This window comes from Pleurodeles waltl, chromosome 5, assembly GCF_031143425.1.
Source record: "Pleurodeles waltl isolate 20211129_DDA chromosome 5, aPleWal1.hap1.20221129, whole genome shotgun sequence".
In the NCBI taxonomy this organism is placed as follows: domain Eukaryota; kingdom Metazoa; phylum Chordata; class Amphibia; order Caudata; family Salamandridae; genus Pleurodeles; species Pleurodeles waltl.
Window position 1 is genome coordinate 420,127,608 of NC_090444.1, and position 19,476 is coordinate 420,147,083.

At 43.3% G+C, this 19,476-nt stretch overlaps 1 protein-coding gene across 2 annotated transcripts in view; it reads left to right on the plus strand.

Annotated features, from left to right (window-relative positions):
- CCDC88A (coiled-coil domain containing 88A) overlaps positions 1-19,476 on the plus strand; it is a 1,055,351-nt gene that overhangs the window by 438,631 nt on the left and 597,244 nt on the right. For both annotated transcript variants that reach the window (XM_069234179.1, XM_069234180.1), the window contains exon 10: positions 3,252-3,410. In XM_069234179.1, coding sequence (XP_069090280.1) covers positions 3,252-3,410 — 159 coding nt within the window. The remainder of the gene's footprint in view (positions 1-3,251; positions 3,411-19,476) is intronic.

A 19,476-nucleotide genomic window follows, 5' to 3' on the forward strand; every position in this document is an offset into this window, starting at 1 on the left:
ACTCTATCACTCCTTCCTACACCCTTTTGCGGGAAAACAATCTAACAGTGGAGTCAATGCCCATGCGCAGTATGACCGAGAGGAGGAGTCACTCGATCCCGTGAATCCGAAAAGACTTCTTCGGAGAAAAACAACTTGTAACACTCCAAGCCCAACACTAGATGGTGGAAGCAATGCATAGCTTATGAATCTGCAGCAGTACATGCCTCGAACAGATGTACACTGGGTAAGTGACACTTTATATATATATATATATAAGTATATATATATAAATATATATATATATACACACACGCACACACATAATATAACACAATATACAAAATACTTAAAAAAGCAAAAAATTACAGTACTGTGAAGAAGATCATGCTTGGTGATCAATGAGAAGTGAATTACATGTGAAATGTGTATGTCAAATCTTAGCAGTTTCAGTACAGCTCGCCTGTTCCAAATGATCATCGTCATGGTAGGTCTGAACAATCTGTCAATTGACTGAACTTACCAGATCATCATCAAGATGATGCCCAAGACAGTCAAAAGTATAATCGGAAATTATAGACAACATTCTCCAGAGGAAAAGGATCCAAGTGCATCAAAATGACTAGTGACTTGGTGGTCGAATTGGTGCCAAAAGGGGCAGGGGTAAGACTAAGTATTTTTTTTAATGTTGTGGAGGGCTGCAAGGAGGGCAGCAGCAACATTCAAAGACAGTTATGCTAACTCTCCTGGGTCATTGAATCCATGACCCCAGGAGAGCTTACCGTTGTTTTTAAAGCAGTCTAAGCTGGAGTTATGTGCTCTTCAGCTGGAGTGCAGGGATCCCCTGTGGTTCGTGCTAAGCCTGCATTTGTGGCCTGAAAAATGTTTAAAGAAAACTCAGACATGTTTATAGTTGTTCAAGGAAATGCTTTATTTAAAATATTTTGAGACAGTATCTGTTCTTAAACATTCCAGTGTGTATATTTATAATATTGGTGAACTTTTGTCAAAGTCAATAGGCATGCTTTATGTATGTTGATGTGCTTACTTCCTGATAAAGCCAATAGGTTTGCCTGCTATATTTTATATATTTGTAAAAATAAAAAAGGCAGGGGATGGCACCCAACTCTATTTGTGCACGACCTTTTGCTGAGGATTGTGGGGGTAAGGGAGTAGGGTTGCAACCTACAGGTGGTTGGGTGTATATATGCTCTTATCTATGAGTCACATAGTTATGATAGTCCTTATGTTAAATCAAAGGTTACTACAATGAAAAAAATCATTTTACATCAACATCATTTTAATTCAACCATTTATTTTGGTTAGGGTTCATTAAGAGTAGGTCAAACTTAGAGGGATGATTTCCTGAGAATTACTGTAGTGGATAAAACACAAAGAGGATTGATTTTCTGTTATTGTTACATGGCGTACATTGACCGATTCCAGTCTTAGTATGCTTTTCTTGCCCATTGGTGTGGTGTAGGACTCATGCATCCCTTGTTGCATGTTTCATTCACATTTTGGAACAATCCACGTCAGCCACCGAGGAGTATGAACTTTCTGTCATGACATGGTGCATTTCTTCTTCATTGTCCGAGCCTGCAAATGGAGGGTTGAACACTCAGGTCTGACTCCATATACACTGCCATGGCCCTTCACTTTCCCCCTACATAAAATTGATGTGTAAGTCCGAGTGACCGTAGAAGCACCTGTGACTCCATTTGTGAGGCTCACACAGCTGTATTACTGTGCAAATCACTGCTGCTGACGAGTTTTCTGGCAATTGATTGCAGTGGCGAGCTCCAGGAGGCACAGCTTCTGGCAACCTTGAGACATTTTGATTTGCTTATTATATTACTGTGCTCTAAATTCTTGAGGAAATCTGAACAATGAAGGTGATGGCTGGGCGTATTGTTGTTCCAGGATGGCCACCACATTAAGAATCAGCCATTGGATTAGACTTTACCCCTTGCCATGACAGCTACCTAAATCTCAGTATGTGTGGTGCCACTTAGATCTGTTCCTGGCTACCGTGTGCTCTTTGTGGCAGCAGTGCATGTTTAGGACTCATTCCTCTGAAGTGATTGAAGGGCTCCTTCCCAACAAAGCAGCGTGCACATTTGTTGCATTCCAGAGCCTGACCTAGTCACCAGCTGTGGTTTACTGCCGAATTAAAGGTGGTTTGTGCATCAAGAATTAGGAGAAGGGATTACACACTGATGTTACAAATTCAAACATGCATTTAGGATTAATAGCTGGGCATACTCTAAAGATTACAGACTGGGGCAATTATGAACACGCACCAAGGATTACTGAGTGATAGAACAAATGTGTATATGCAGCAATAATTGCTGAATAGTAGGGCAAATCTTAACATCCAGTAAGGATTATTGATTGAGTGCGCAAATCTGTATATGTATTAAAAATTGCTGAGTGGTGAGGTAAATACAGCAATCACTGATTGTTGAAGAGTGGTAGTATAATTCTGGGTATTTATTATTAATTAACGAGCACTGGTGGAAAACTAAACATGCAGTGTTGACAACTGTTTTTGAGACAAATGTGGTCTTGCTGCCTAAAACCCCCAAGTCAGGTTGCAAATCTGTGCCAGCTCTGACGTTTTCTGAATGCAAATGTAAACATACATTCAAAAGGAATCAGTGGTAGTGCAAATCTAAGCATGCAATAGAGATTACTGAGACATGAAACAAGGACATTTGCACAATGGCAGCAATTCCTCCTATGTTGTAGGCATTCTTCACACAGTGGTACCCACCTTTAGTGTAAGACTTGCACTGCCATGAGGGGAGTAATTCTGTGTATCTTGTCGGCTTTCTTGACACAATGGTGCCAATCTATGTACAGTGGTGCACGGGTGTAACATTGTTAATTTTGAGGGCTTTTATACCTAACACTGCTGCGATCTGACTGCCCAACTGTAAGATCGTGTAACCTGCCTACACCTGTCCACGTACACAAATATCCATTGAGCCATTAATGCCCACTCGTGTATCCATCACTTATGCATCCATGAACTGAACCAATCAAGCCCCCGTTCGGACATTCACTCGCACATTAGTTATGCATGCAGTCATTTACTTACCCACCCATTAGACTAGAGTCATTCTCCGATCAAACCACTCACACAGACATACAATACACGCTCAAGTTCGTCAATCAATAAAGAAGCATTTTCTCTTATAAAATACCGTGACGTATTGGTTTTGCTATTGCGTGTTTCTATTGCAAAATGACCATCTTTTCTTTTTTAGAATTTGAATCTGCTTTCCGACGCGCGCTCTGCTAGAGTGTACCGCGATGAATTAGATGCATTACGAGAAAAGGCAATCCGAGTTGACAAGCTAGAGAGTGAAGTCATTCGATACAAAGAAAGGATGCATGATATTGAATTTTACAAGGCTAGAATTGAGGTATGCACCATTCATATTACATTGTGCATGCATGTATTTTTTTAACTGTTCGACAAACAGGCAAGTATTGTATAGAATTGGGCATGTTGAAACGTAGTTTTAAGTGTCATTATAATTATTTGCATTAGAAATCAGAATGTATTTTTATAAAACAATGTTTTCTTGTGATAGTATTGTAATTCTAATTGTGTGAAGCAGGTGTATCAGTATGTTTTATTCTTTATGTTTTACACATTCTCTTCACCAACTGGTAATCTCCCGGGCATAGTTGAGCGCAGCACACTCGATGCTCTCACCCTCTTTACCAAACATTTACTGCGTAGCAGAAATCTCTCCTGAAGCAAACACTATGTAATATCTCCGCTCACAATGGGCAATAAGAAGTCATTTCCTGCCATCTATAGCATTTCCATCAGCGGATGTGACCCGCTCAAGGAGTGGGCTGTCTTGTGTTCAAACCTCTGTTTCCCTACTTTCTTCCTTCTCTTTCATTTTCAGCTATAACCACTCCATTTCATTATTTGGAGAATCCTAGATTGTGTCTTATTCCCGTGTTGATTGTTCATTTTGTGTATACGACCAAGAGAAAAGGAAGGTAAGTATCTGGTCACAGCGCCAAACACATACTGGAAAAGGATTGCCAAGGATCATCCGTGTTTGTTGTGTCAACCATAGTAATTTGTTTCGTTTGTGGCCACATTGGTGATACTTATGATAAATAACCAATAGTTTGGTGGTGCCTATATTATAAATCATATACGTCATAACTCATGCAGACTCCAGAATATGAATTAAAACAAACACTTTGCTAAAACCAAAAGCTTACGTGTGTTGTGTGTGTGCGTGCATGCAACGTGTGTATGTATGTGTGTGAACATGTATCTAGAGCACTAAACAATAAAGACACGTGATCCCTCTGTTCCCCTAACAAAAAAAAGTCCCAACATTTTCATTTACATTTTGCACATCCAATTCTCTGATGCTATGGACCTTAAAAGGATACTTGAACAAAGTTTGTAAAAGTTTGCCTATAGGCGCAGAAATAACCATCATCCACAATATGATATCTGTAACTTATTATAAAATGGATAGTATGAAAGCCGGTAGCTCAGAAATGGTCAGGAATAGTAAGATTTTGTAGGATAAAATAAATATGACAGTGTATCATTTCTGCAAGGGAAGTCTCCTGCACAGTTCCTTGACATACATAGATTCATGGCGCTGTAATAAATACTTCAAGTAATGCCACCAACCACAGTACAGGAGAGTACAAGTATGTCCTACTGAATCTCCGAATATTCAAAGTGCAACATAAAAATTACATAATACTACACAATTGATAACATGCATCTGAACCTTACAAGCTTGAAAGAAAGGTATCCTACCAGGATGGAGCAAAAGAGATGAGCTATGGAGACCTATAGGAGTCTTATTTGATTCCTTCTTTGCTTCTGATCACTAACATTTATATAGAAAAACACTCAAATAAATTCATGAGTTACAGAGTCAAGCAGAGAATGTTGTCAAATATTACATACAGCGACAGAAAAACCCAAACCAGTATGTGTTGAGCTTGCCAACATATTTACATATTCACTGGTGATCTTTTATGCAATTTTTCACCTCAGAGGAAGTCCACATGTTCTACTTGTATAGGAGTATTGATATTTCACGTGTTTTCAAACTCACTAGAAGAAAGAAAAGCAATTTAGCAACACTCGTTGGATATAAATTGCCCAAGATGCCGTACACCTTCTTCACATTATATGGGCCTGCCCCACTGTAACGTAGTGGAGTTCTGGGGCAAGTGATATGCAGGTTAGAATGCACTCAGTTGGACCTGCCTTTCTGAGGGGTCATCCCCAGAATTTTTGCCTTCCTCCTCCACTTTTTGCTGAATTCGTTTTTGTTGACTTTACGATTCTGTGCACTTTACCACTGCTAACCACTGCTAACCACTGCTAACGCGCAGGTGCTCTGTACTCTGAAACATGGTAACATGGTAACATTGGTCTAGGAAAATTCCACTTTTGGCTTGGTTACCTCCTAACTTTTTGCCTTTTGTTGATGCCAGCTTTGATTGAAAGTGTGCTGGGATCATGCTAACCAGGTCCCAGCACCAGTGTTCTTTCCCTAAAATGGTACCTTTGTCTCCACAATTGGCACAGCCCTGGCACACAGTTATGTCCCTTGTAAAAGGTACCCCTGGTACCAAGGGCCCTGTGGCCAGGGAAGGTCTCTAAGGGCAGCAGCATGTATTATGCCACCCTGGGGTCCCCTCACTCAGCACATGCACACTGCCTCACTACTTGTGTGTGCTGGTGGGGAGAAAAAGACTAAGTCGACATGGCACTTCCCTCAGAGTGCAATGCCCACAACCCAATGCCTGTGGCATAGATACGTCACTCCTCTTACAGTCCTTACAGCCCTAAGGCAGGGTGCACTATACCACAGGTGAGGGCATACCTGCATGAGCACTATGCCCCTACAGCATCTAAGTCAATTCTTAGACATTGTAAGTGCAGGGTAGCCATACCGGGTATATGGTCTGGGAGTTTGTCAAAAACGAACTCTACAGTTCCATAATGGCTACACTGAATACTGGGAAGTTTGGTATCAAACTTCTCAGCACAATAAATTCACACTGATGCCAGTGTGGGATTTATTGAGAAGTGCACACAGAGGGCATCTCAGAGATGCCCCCTGCATACCAGCCCAACTGCTAGTGCTAGGCTGACCGGTCTCTGACAGCCTGCCACTCCCAGACACTTTTCTGGCCACATGGGGTGAGTGTCTGTGCACTCTGTGACCAGGAACAAAGCCTGTCCTGAGTGGAGGTGCTTCACACCTCCCCCTTTGAGCCTCGAAGGATTAAGCCTGGCGTTACAGAGCCGAAGGGCACTCCAGCTAGTGGAGATGCCCGCCCCGCGGACACAGCCCCCACCAGAGCTGAAATGACCCCCTCCTTGGAAAATCCTCCATCTTGGTTTGGAGGATTTAGCCCAATAGGGATAGGGATGTGCTCCCCTCCCCAAATGGAGGGAGTACAAGGAGAGTGTAGCCACCCTCTACTGCCCTCCAGCCCTAACACACCCCTAAATTTAGTATTTAGGGGTAACCCTGAACCCAGGAAATCAGATTCCTGACAACCTACAAAGAAGGACTGCTTAGCTGAAAAACCCCACAGAGAAGAAGGAAGACAACAACTGCTTTGGCCCCAGCCCTACTGGCCTGTCTCCAGCTTCAGAGAACCTGCACCAGCGACGCATCCTGCAGGCCCAGCAACCTCTCCCAACTCAGAAGACTGCCCTGCAACTACAAAGGATCAAGAACTTCTGTGGACAGCAGACTTGTCCAATCAAATAAAGAAGACACCATCGTTAAAGGGACTCTCACCTCACTCTAGAAGTGTGAGTCCCCACCACTCTGCACCCGACGCCCCTGGCCTGTGTCCAGAGAAACCAACGACCCAGAGAGGATCCCCAGGTGACTCTGACGATGTGTCCAACCTGGGCTAACCTCTGTGCACCCCCACGATGATGCCTGCAGAGGGAATCCCGAGGATCCCCCTGACCGCGACTGCCCGGGACGAAGATATCCAGCACCTGGAGAAGCACTGCACCCACAGCCCCCAGGCCCGTGAGAAACTGACCACCGGTGCAGCAGTGACCAGCAGGCAGCCCTCACCCTTGTCCAGTTGGTGGCTGGCTCGAGAAGCCCCCCTGTGCCCCGCCTGCAAAGTCTGAGTGACCCCCAGGTCCCTCCATAGAATCCTATTACAGACCTGACGCCCTGTTTGTCCACTGCACCTGGCCGCTCCTGTGCTGCTGAGGGTGTGTTTTGTGTGCCTACTTGAAACCCCCCCCACCCAGTGCTCTACTAAACCCCACTGGTCTGCCCCCGAGGACGTGGGTACTTACCTGCCAGCAGACCGGAACTGGAGCACCCCCTGTCTCCATAGGCGCCTATGTTATTTTGGCTCCTCTTTGACCTCTGCACCTGACCATCCCTGTGTTGCTGGTGCTGGGTGTTTGGGGTTGACTTGAATCCCCAACAGTGGGCTACCTATGCCCCAGACACTGAACTTGTAAGTGCTTTATTTACCACATTAACCTAACTGTACTTACCTCCCCCAGGAACTGTTGAATTTTGCACTGTGTCCACTTTTAAAATAGCTTATTGCCATTTTATGAAAAACTGTGTACATTACTGTTTTATTTCAAGGTCCTAACTATACCTATACAATGAAAGTATCTTACATTTAATGTACTTACCGACAATTTGAATCTTGTGGTTCTAAAAATAAATTAAGACAATAATATTTTTCTATATAAAAGCCTATTGGCCTGGAGCTAAGTCATTGAGTGTGTGTTCTCATTTATTGCTTGAGTGTGTACAACAAATTCTTAACACTACCCTCTGATAAGCTTAACTGCTTGACCACATTACCACAAATAGAGCATTAGTATTATATATTATTGCCTCTGTCAAGCCACTTGGGGAACCCCTGGACTCTGTGCACACTATGGGGGTCATTATGACCCGGGCTGATGGCGTTAATCTGGAGGAAAGTACTGCCAACAGGCTGGCGGTACTTGTCTCCATATTAAGACATTGGCTGTTTGGCTAAAGCCAAACTGCCAATGTACCACACCGTCCATCACTGTGGTAATGACCGCCGGGCTGGAGACTTCAGTCTCCAGCCCGGTGGCCGTCACTTGCCCACCTTCGGGATTATGACCCGTCTACCGCTATGGTTTTCGTGGCAACCTTACTGCCACGAAAACCATGGTGGTAGGCACTATCAGTGACAGGGAATCCCTTCCCTGTCACTGATAGAGGTCTTCCCCCCCCTCCCCTCCCCAGACTCGTCCCTCTTCAGACTCCTCCAGCCACCCCCGCTCCTCCCCAGAACCCCCACTACATACACGCACCTTCATGCATGCACAAACACACGCATACACACACTCATACCCACATTCACCCACGCATGCATACATCCATTCACACACTGACATACATACAAGCACACACGCATTCACACAACACAACATACATGCACTCACACATCCATACATGCACGCACATACAACACCCATCACACACCAAACTTACCTGATGTAGGGGATCCTCCGGCAGGAGAAGGGGCGCTGCTGCCAGCAGCAGCGTACGCCTGCAGAACACCGCCAGGCCGTATCATGGGTCATGATACGGTCTGCGTTGGTCTACTGGCATGCAGCAGCCACCTTACCGCCGTCCGCTGGAATGACCATAGCCGGATTCCTGCCATTCTTCTGGCGGAAATCCGGCTGTGGTCATAATCTGGCTGACGGCTGGTAGCTGCGGTGACGGTCTTTTGTTGGCCGGCGCCCCGGCGATAGGTGATTTTTATCGCCAATATCATAATGAGGGACTATATTTCATTTTTATATAGTATATAGAGAGCCAGCTACCTCCAATTGGCATATCCACAAATGGCATATGTAATTTATTTGTAAATCCCTGGTAAAGTGCACTGTATGTGCGCAAGGCCTGTAAATTAAGTGCTACTAGTCAGCCTTCAGCACTGATTGTGCCACCCACTACATTAGCCCTTTAAACATGGCTAGTGCCTGCAGAGCATGTGTGTGCAGTTTTAAACTGCCATTTCGACTTTCCAAGTGCCCCCATTTGCCAGGCCCAAACCTCCTTTTTTATAACACAAAAGTCACCCACAAGGTAAACCCTATTTAGCCCCAAGGGCAGGGTGCAGTGTATTTAAAAAGTGGGACATGTACTTTTAAGTTTAACTTGCTCTGGTAGTGAAAAACTATAAAAAAGAAAAATTTTAATGGCAAAACACGTGTGTGCCCTCCGAGATTCCATACCAGAAAAACAACTTGAATCCTTCGTGGAGGTGAATTGATGATGCACTGGCGCAAAATCTGACTGTGACGAGTGGGTTCTATCTTCCTCTCCTAGCGACAACAGAGTGCAGGGTTCTCCCTTTATAAATCACCTGTAAGCTCTGCCTGCTGGGCCACGCCCCACCCACCCTCGTAGTAGGCAAAAGTCTTCCCGCCTTTTGACAGGATGATGGGCAGCTTTCCAAATAGCCCCCACTGCGTTTACCGCAGATTCAGGTGGTGCGCTCTTGATGTGCAGGAGCACAAGGGCATCTCCACAAAGATGCATGAGTAACAATCGCATTGCCAAAGACACACAAGGTTGCTGGAAACTTTTAACCCGTGGTCCATCACGTAGCCTTAGTGTACAATACTAACGGGGCATTTAAAACATGCTGGGTAACGCTTACTGACTTACTTGTAGAAAATACTCCGGTTGGGTAGGCCATGATGCTCATTTTACAGAAACTAAACCTAAACAGGAACCACTTACAAACATAAACGTCGCAGGTGCCCCAGTTGAAGCTGCTATGTACTATTACATTTATTTTCACTACTGTAACGTCCAAATAGGACAAAACAAAAATTTGGAGTTTGGACTCACAATTTAAAATCATAATTTATGATGATGTTGGATTTTAAATTGTAAGTCTGAATATGCCACTTTTAGAAAGTTGGCGGGTGGGTGACATCTGGGGTTTGTGCATTCCCTCTAGACAGTCACAAACAAAGGGAGCTGTGGTGTGACATTTGCATCCTGATGGCCCTCACCAGGCTGATGGGTCTTCCTCGGATGGATGGGAGGGAGGACCTGACTCTTACACCTGAATAGGGATGTGTCTGTCCTCACACAAAGAGCTGATTGGCCCCTTAGAGTGTCTGGAGCCAGGGAAGGAAAGGGTCAACTGGATATAAGTGCTGGATCCCAAACACCTCCAAATCAAAACTTTGCATGAACCAAGGGCATTCTGCTTGGAAGAAGAGCTGCTGTGCTGTATGAGGGACTGCCACTTTGCTAACTGCTTTGCTGTGTGCGCCTGCTGATTACTGCTTCTTGTCTGGGAGTGAGAAGAACTAGACCTACTCTCTACATCCTTGATCCCAAGTTTCTCCAAGGGCTTGCTGGCTTGCACCCTGTTTTTGAAGTCTCAGGGCCATCACAGACTTCCTTCAACTTTGCTTCAGCTGCTGGACTCTGCCAACTATGGGTCCTCCCTTGCTTGAGGTGCTACTCCAGTCCTGGGCCTCAGAAGTGGGTTCGACAGCTGTTTTCTACAAAAAGCAATGCATTGAGGCCATTGCGCAGCTAGGAACCAAAGCAGTGCCCATTGACACATTGCCAATTCGACTAGATGCAGGACCCAACTGCGAGGTTCGACGATGACACAGCACCGATTCAAGGACATCTCTGAGTGGCTCAAAGGTGAGGCATCACATACATGAAAAGGGGTTCGATGCCGATGCAGGTTTCTACTGTGAGGTTCGATGATGACGCATCTACACGACTGCCTGGATCGGAACTGACACATCAAGTCTTCACAGCTGACGCTTGCTCCATCCAAGATAGTTTTCCAGCGGGCCCTACATGAGTCTTGTAAGCGACCTGCCCTCCATCGCGGTTGCCTGAATTTTGGATTTACCTCGGTCTAGTGCAGCCTCAAGTAACTTTCTAGCACAATTGACTTCTAAGCACATTGCAGTTTAATCTTTCAAAAATCGTTTCTTGAGTTCTACTTTTTGGATTTTTGTCATTTTGGTCTTGTTTTACTCAGATAAATATCCTCTGTTGTTCTAAACTGCTGTGGAGTCTTTTTGTGGTGTTTTCACTGTGTTACTGTAATTAAGTGTTGCACAGATACTTTACACATTGCCTCTTAAATTAAGCCTGACCGTTCTGTGCTAAGCTACCAGAGGGTGAGCACAGGTTAATTTAGGTTGTGTATCTGACTTACCCTGACTAGGATTGTGTTACCTACTTGGACAGGGTGCCAATTTCTAACACATTCTAATCAGAGTAGCATTGCTAGGCCTGAAATACTGCCCCCTGGGCCCTTTTCCACAATCCCTGAAAAAGAAAATGGGCAATAAATTCCTCAGCCTAACGCCGATACTCGCTAAACAATTGCACATGGACAACTTTGAAGTACGAGGCAGACATGACCAAGCAAGACACGGAGGCGACATTGGCAAAATTCAGGGACATCACAGGGGGAACAGTCCCCAGAGTAACGTGGGGATGTTTAAATGTTCTGCTGCGATACCCCAGGACTCAATGGTGTTTGATTTGACACAATACCTAATCAGGCTGACAAGCTGGGGAGAGTCACCATTAGCCAGACACCATTTCAGTGCTGAAATGCCAGTGGTGTTGCTATGAGCCTCATGATGGCCCCAACTATCCCTCTCTAATCTCCCTCCTCCATGATGACTGCTGGTGTACTATCCTGCACACGCCAAATTGTGGCACAGGTCAACACTCTAGTTTGCTGACCTATTGGGTTATAGTTACTTCACTTTGCTTTTCTGGATATGTGCCATGTTTGCAGAGTGTTTCTTGTACTATGAACATATAACCAATTTATACAAATATATGTTAACAAATAAGAATAAGAACATGTGTAAAACAAACTTACCAACTAATGTGTGTCCAAATATTCTTATTTTGGATATAAAATTGTGATGCTTCAAGTATTCTGTTTAAACTTTTTCCAAAGATATTGGAGTGACATCCTTTTTTATAGAGTTGTGTTTCTACAAATCCCACCAACTACACAGTAACAGAGTTAAAACATTAATTGGCTGCAGCTCAGACCACCAAGAATGTACACGCTTGGGGAATCTCTGTCAAGGTATTTGTGCTGCTGTAAAGTGATTTTGTAGGTTTAGGGAACATCCAACTAAACCTTAACTCTTTTCAGTCCAACTGAGGCAACCTTCTGCTTTCCTGGCTGGTAAATATGTGTTATAGGTTGATGTGTAACACATTTTAGAAAACAGTCACATTAGAAATGATTTCTGAATTACCTAGTACCCCAGTTTGTTGCTCAGCTGCTTGTTCTCTAAAGCGAATATTCTTTATAAGCAGCTCAATAGACTTTAGGCTGAATGTGTTTTGTAAGGTGAATATGAGGAGCAATATTAGACTATAAACCTTGAACTCGTAACTATTAAGCAGGGACAGTTAAATATACATCAATATGCTGATATGTATTAGGGATGGATTACCATAATATTTGGTAAGGTGATATATGTAAAATAAGCCTGCTTAAATAATATAGGAGATACTTGCTTGAATAACAATCTCAGTGAATTGACGAAGGACTAGCAGAGTAATAGCGTAAACAACAGTTTTTATATATCTGCTGTGATGCACTCACAAGGACACTGATGTTGTGTTTTGTAGAAAACTGCAAGGTTCATCAGTTAGGTCTGTCTTGTTCAGTTTTCATATCACAACTCTAGTGTCTCATTATATTTGGAGTTTTTTCAATGTCCCACCCATGCAGGCAATAACCAGAAATTGTTTCTTTCAGTGTCAACTTGGATGAGGTTTTATCTAAGTTCCTAGACTGAATGTTTGGAGTGAGGTTTTGGATGAAGCTTAACTCCCTGAAACACAATAACGACAAAAAAGAGATGCTAATCTACAGCGGGTCGTCCTCAGTACGGTCAACCCTGTGGTGGACCACCGAACCAGGATATCATCTGGTTCCTGTATCATCAGCCTGTAACTTGAGTGTAGTCTTTGCCAACTCTCTTTATCTGCACGTCACCAATGTAGCATTTGCCTGTTTCTGCCATCTGAACAGGTTGTCCCCCTTCCTTCAGTTGATAGTTGCCCAACGAGGATACAGTCTATATATAATCTTCCCTTAGAATGAATATTGCAGTTCTCTGTAACTTGGCGTACTGGGCTATCCAACTCAGTACAATTGTTTCAAAATGCTGCACCTCGTCTTATTTTAGGCCTTCTTTCGCGTTCCCCCACTTCAAATAATTTCATTTCCTTATATTGGCCGCCTATGGCCACACTATCTGTTTTCAAAGGTCTGGATGGCAGTGAAATTAAATGCAGCCTGTTAATTCATTTTACTTGGAGCAATAACTGTGCTAATAAACACACACAGGTCACATTCAAGTTTATTACTACAGTACTGTAAATTTGACAGCAGAAAAACACTTTTTACTGCCTCACATATTACAAATCTTTAAAGTCACAATGGGACAAATGTATCAAGCTCCCGGTTTGCATTTCTTAAATAGCGAATTTTAAGAAATCGCTATTTAAGAAATGCAAAATGGGATGTATGAAAATTGTAATTCGGTAATAGCGATTTCTTAAAAATCTCAATTGCTATTACGGAATTGCAATTAGGGAATGGGACTCTATTTATCCCTATGGGCCTGTAGGCCCATAGGTGCAAATGGTTTTGCATTTCGGAATTTGCGAATTCCTTTTAGGAATTCGCAAATTAGGTAATGCAAACCCCAGGGTGCTGTGGGCCTTAAGCCCCCTTTGATGAACCCCCAAAAAATATTTGTGGACATGTGAAGCACACACATGCCCTAGGGACATGTGAAGTGCACACATGCCCTAGGGGCATGTGTGCGCTACATGTCATTTAAAAAAATGCATTTATAATTTAAAAATTGCACATGCTTACCACCAAATTGGATATTGCGATTGGTAATTGCATTTCCTTAATGCCCAATTCGCATTTAGGAAATGCTTGATACATGTGCTTTGGAAATCGCAAATAGGAATTCCCTATTTGTGATTTCCTGTTTAGAGAATCGCAATTCGCGATTCTCTAAAAGGAGTTGCAATTTCAGGGAATCGTTATTTTAGCGATTCCTTGAAATTGCACTGCAAATGCCTTTCATAAATCTTGAAAGGCGTGTTTGCATTCGCAAACGACTGAATTTTGCGATTCGCACCGTTTGCGAATGCAAAAATGTTTGATACATCTGGCCCAATATCTTTTCATTTGGTTTTTACCTTGATGCACATATTTAACCACTTCCGTCCTGGTTTAAATATCTTCTGTTAAAACAAACACACATGAAAAATGCTATGGCATAAACCATTTATGTGGATCTTCAGAGTGTAATGTGCTGCCTAGCAAGTTTACAACACTCTCTTTGAAGTTCTGGTCAGGCGGTAATTATAACTGTGGGGTAGATTGAATTGAGGGTAGAGTGAATTAGGGTAGAGTAGAGTGGCGTACAGTAGAGTGGTGTAGAGTACAGTTGCATAGAGTAGAGAAGAGTGGTGTAAAGTAGAGTAGCATTTATTAAAGTTGCATATAGAGCAATGATGTAGAGTAGTGTACAGTGGCTTAGAGAGCAGTGGCATAGAGTGAACTTGAGCACAGTGACGTAGAGTGGAAAAGAAGGTAGTAGAATACAGTAGCTTGGAGTGGCGTACAGTAGAGTGGCATAAAGTAGAGCGGCGTAGAGTGATGTGGGGTAGAGTGAAATGGGGTAGAGTAGGGTGGCATTCAGTAGAGTGACAGAGTGAAATGGAGTAGAGTAGAGTGATGCAGAATAGAGTACAGGGGCGTAAAGTAGACTGGTACGTAGTAGAGTAGAGTGGTGTCGAGTGTAGTGGCTTAAAGTAGAGTGGTGTAGAGTAGAAGGGAGTAGAGTGGGGTGTAGAGGAGTGGAGTACAAAGGCTTCAAATGTCAAAGTCGAGTGATACTGAGTGCAGTGGTGTAGAGTAAAGTGGCATACAGTAGAATAGAGTGAAGTGTGTTAGAGTGACGTAGTGCAGAGTGAAGTAGGCTAGAGTGAAGTGGGATAGAGTGCACTGGCATTGAGTATAGTGGCAAACAGAGTGGCATAGGGTTAGGTGGTGCAGAGTGGAGTGCAGTGACATAGAGTGCAGTGGAGTAGAGTGGAGTATAATAGAGTAGAGTACAGTGACATACAGAGGAGTGGAACTGAGTGACTTGGAGTGTCATAAATTGCAACAGGGTAGAGTGCAGTGGTGTAGAGTATAGTAGCATTGAGCAAAGTGACGTAGAGTAGAGTGACATAGAGTAGAGTGGAGTACAGTGAAGTAGGGTAGCATAAAGTGGGACAGAGTAAGGTGGGGAGAATGAAGTGGGGTAGAATATATTGGTGTAGAGCAGAGTGGCATAGAATGAAGTGGATTATAGTCAAATGGCATTGAGTAGACTGAGTGGGGTACAGTGCAGTGGGGTAGTGTGGAATAGAGTGGTTTAGAGTGTAGTGAAGTGCAGTGGCTTGGAGTGGCATACAGAAGAGTGTTATACTGTATGAGTGCCCTGGAGTAGAGTGGTGTAGATGTAGTGGCATACAGTGTAGTGGGGTACAGTGAAGTGGGGTAGAGTGCAGTGGCATACAGTAGAGTTTTGTAGAGTGCAGTGTTGCAGCGTAGAGTGCAGTGACAGAGTACAGTGGTATAGAATGGAATACAGTGACAGTGGAGTGGGGTGAGTGACTTGAAGTGGCGTGGAGTGCAGTGGTTTAGAGTAGAGTGGCATTGAGTGAAGTGGGGCACAGTGAAGTGAGGTAGAGTAGAGTGGGGTAGAGAACAGTGTTGTACAGTGAAGTGGGGTAAAGTATAGTGGCTTAGACTGAAGTGGAGTATAGTAGAGTGGCATACAGTGCAGTGGTGCAGGGTATAGTGCAATGGTGTGGAGTGCAACAGGGTAGTGTGAAGTAGAGTGAAGTAGAAGGTAGTGGACTACAGTGGCTTGGAGTGGCGTAGAGTAGGGTGACATACTGTAGAGTGCCTTAGAGTAGGGTTGTGTAAAACACAGTAGAGTACAGTGTGAAAGAAGTCACAAAAGGCCGTTTATTCATATCCATTTTCAATATTCTTTTTATGTCAACTGTTAGTTTCTTTAGGAAAACCTTGAAGGATCTACAAAAGACCCCCAGCTGAATTTAGAATGTTGTCTACTTCTCAGAAATGTATAGCTTTTCCGGAACACCCTTGTGTTCCACCCTGGTTTCCATCACAAAGTGGAAGTAGGTTGAAAGCACAAAAGTTAGGAAAAACCAGATGCCTCTTTGAAAAAAGCCAAAACTGTGGTAAAATAAATAATTTTTTATTCAGCTCTGAATGCTCCTGATAGCCAGGAAAATGGTGACTTTAACACAGCAAACCTTTCGTTGATGCCATTTACAGCAATAAAAAAAAATAGATTTTTTAAAGCACTTTTTCTCTATGTTTCTTTATTTTGGCTATTTTCCTAGTTCTCCCCCTAGGGGAATCCACAAACCCTAGGTACTTTTGGAATTTCCAGGATGTTGGAATAAAAGGACACAAATTTTGTGTGGATATCTATGTGGAAAAAAATTATGGCAGCCTAAGCGCACTACCATGAATAGCTAAAAAGGGATTACCATTCTATCTGAAAAAGGCCGAGCAGCAAAAGGGTTAATGACACCTCATACTTACAGCTATTTCTAATATACAGGGTTAGATATCTATTCTGTGGTGCAAGAGGAGAAAGTAAATGGTTCAGGTTTATTACATGAGCCCTGGGGTAGGTTTGGACAGTGTCCGTTCCAGGCCCGTAGCTGACCATAGCTGGAAAATGACAACTTCCCTGGCAGCTTAAACTCTCCCCTTCCCTCTCACTCCTTCCCACACTCTCACCTGCCTGTCTAACCTGCTCCTCATTACTCCCCAGCCCTTCCCTCTGACAATTTGTTGGAAGGATTTTACGTATAATGCCATTGGTTATCAAATTAAACTCAGTCGATTCTTTCTCTTGATAGCCTCTCAGTGATTTGCTGCCAAAACTAATTCTGAGATATTTTTGTTTTGCCTACCAAAACATGTTGTTCTCAATTGCTTTTATACCTTCAACAACACTCCTCGAACGGAAGCATCAGCGAATGCTTTGTGAGCCATTCCTGTACCATTTACAATGCATACAAAATTCATGTTGACAATCAAGGAAATCAGTGAGAGCTTACAGTTATTAAGCTTGGTCCAGTTAGTATCAGCGGGCCAGAATTCAACAAAACATTGCTAGTAGCAATTAGGGCAGCATCATTTGGGGGTGGTTGTTGGCCAGTTCGCTTGATTACCAGTTAATCTTCTACCTCTGCCAGCTTAATGACCCATTGGAACTGATTAACATCAGTCGAGTTAGGATTATAGCATTCCAAAACAGCTTGTGCTTCTTCTTTGTAGTATTGCCCCATATTTTGGAGAAATGACAAGTGACATTTATAACTTATGATCAGGCATCAGGTCGGCCACTGAAGTCTTTGCTGCCCTCAGCCCTAGTTGTAGAGGCCCATATTTCAGCCAGGTGTACATACTTAGGGACTCCAGCCTTTTGTGTAACAGTTGGTCTCAGACTACTGCGGGTAGTAGTGGAACTAGGTGCCTGGGTGCTTCAAAACTAAATTTCAGATTGATGGCCTTGTTGTACCAATTTTGGAAAGCCAGCCACGGTTCTAAAATAGGTTTATTTGTAGTTCATTAAGTCTTTTCTTAAGATTATTCAAGCACTCAATTTCAAAGGTGACACATTCTGGAAAGGATTTCTTACCATCATCATTAGTGCAATTAATCCAGTTCTCTACATATCTGTGCATGCTGTTACCATACCAATGGTACACTACATAGACGTAAGTCCATTTAGGTTGGGTCTTCATCAGTTTAGATTCTTTGCCTCTCATTTCTTTACTGCACCCTCATTTACAGTTGTGAACATATTTAGGTGGTCTACTGCCTTGTACTACAGATCATCCTATGGAGGAGGTAGAAAAAGAAGGTAAGAAGGGGCAGGGTGTGTTTCACACCTCTTCCAATCTGCTTCCTAGGGAGAATGGATCAGAGAGAACATTCATGCTTGTGCACAGTTCCCTTTGAAAGTGGAACAGCTTTCTTCACAGTCTACTGATGCTTGCAGAAGGCCTGAGGCAGATGAACCAGTGTACCACTTTCAGCAGAGTCTGCATTGGGTATGTAGGCAATCCTTGCCTCCCCTTCCTCAGCCTCCTGCTTTTATACCATGGACTTCATGCAGACTTCTACCTCACAGGTCTCCATACCTACACATCCAGTTTTACCTATTGTCACCTGCCCAGACTAAAACTTTTAAATTTAAACAATGAGGATGTATCTATAGTGGACAATAAATGCAGTCATACTCACATTTTAAAATTTTAAATCTTGCTCACCTATCTGTGCGTTGAGCATAACACAAGACTGTCCTCCACCCAGACTCTCTGTTGAGAATCCCCTGCCTTACCTTTGGTACTTCCAGCTGTTGTGTGGAGGTGTAACCCAACTTCAGGCAACAGCATCTGGCCAACTACAGGTAATTTCCAGCCAGCTGCACGCTGCTCAGAGTTTGAAAGCCTGATTGACAATAGAAAAATTAATAGTATGTCAATTATAGAATCAGTCGCACAGGTAGGTCACCCTGAAATTATTGATACAAACAAGCTCAACAAGTACAGGCATGACCCAACCTTATGCTTTACTAAGCACAAATGTCTATCATTGGACATAGGGTAAGATTTCACACAAGGAAAATAGGCAGTGCCTAACTCTGATCATGAGAATGAGAGAACAACCATCTCTAGAAACGAAGATGAAAACAACTTTTGGATGAACAAAGTCTTCAGTTATTTCACTAACTGCTCGAGAGCCAAAATGCTAGGAGCTTCAGCATCAGAAACGGGGATTTGATATGGGCAGTGTTAGCCTTACCAATTAAACATGGCTGAAGCAGGTCATAATTACACTAATATGAGCAAATGCATTTAGCATTGTTTGATAATTTGTACAACTACAAAATGGAGTCAGGCTATGTTCACAGTTGTAAGGTATAATGCAGATATAACAGATCTCGTGCAATCGTATGGCAGTCACTCATGCACTTTTTAAGTTTATCTTCCATGCAAGACCTTAACATGCACATTTCTTCAGGCACTAACCATTCTGATCGATACAACTACCTGTGGATTCCTCACCTTATGAATTCACCCATGCGCCAGCATCTGATGGAAAATCTTCTTCCCAGCTCTCCACGTCGACGAAGACGTCACAGTTGCACGGCTCCACACGACTCCGTCTGACGTCACCGTGCCAATAAGAGGTCCTCGCCGGCGTGCTGATGCCAGTTCCCTTTTTTCTGTGCCTTCAACGCTAACGGTTTTCTCCTAGCTCTCGCTACTGTTG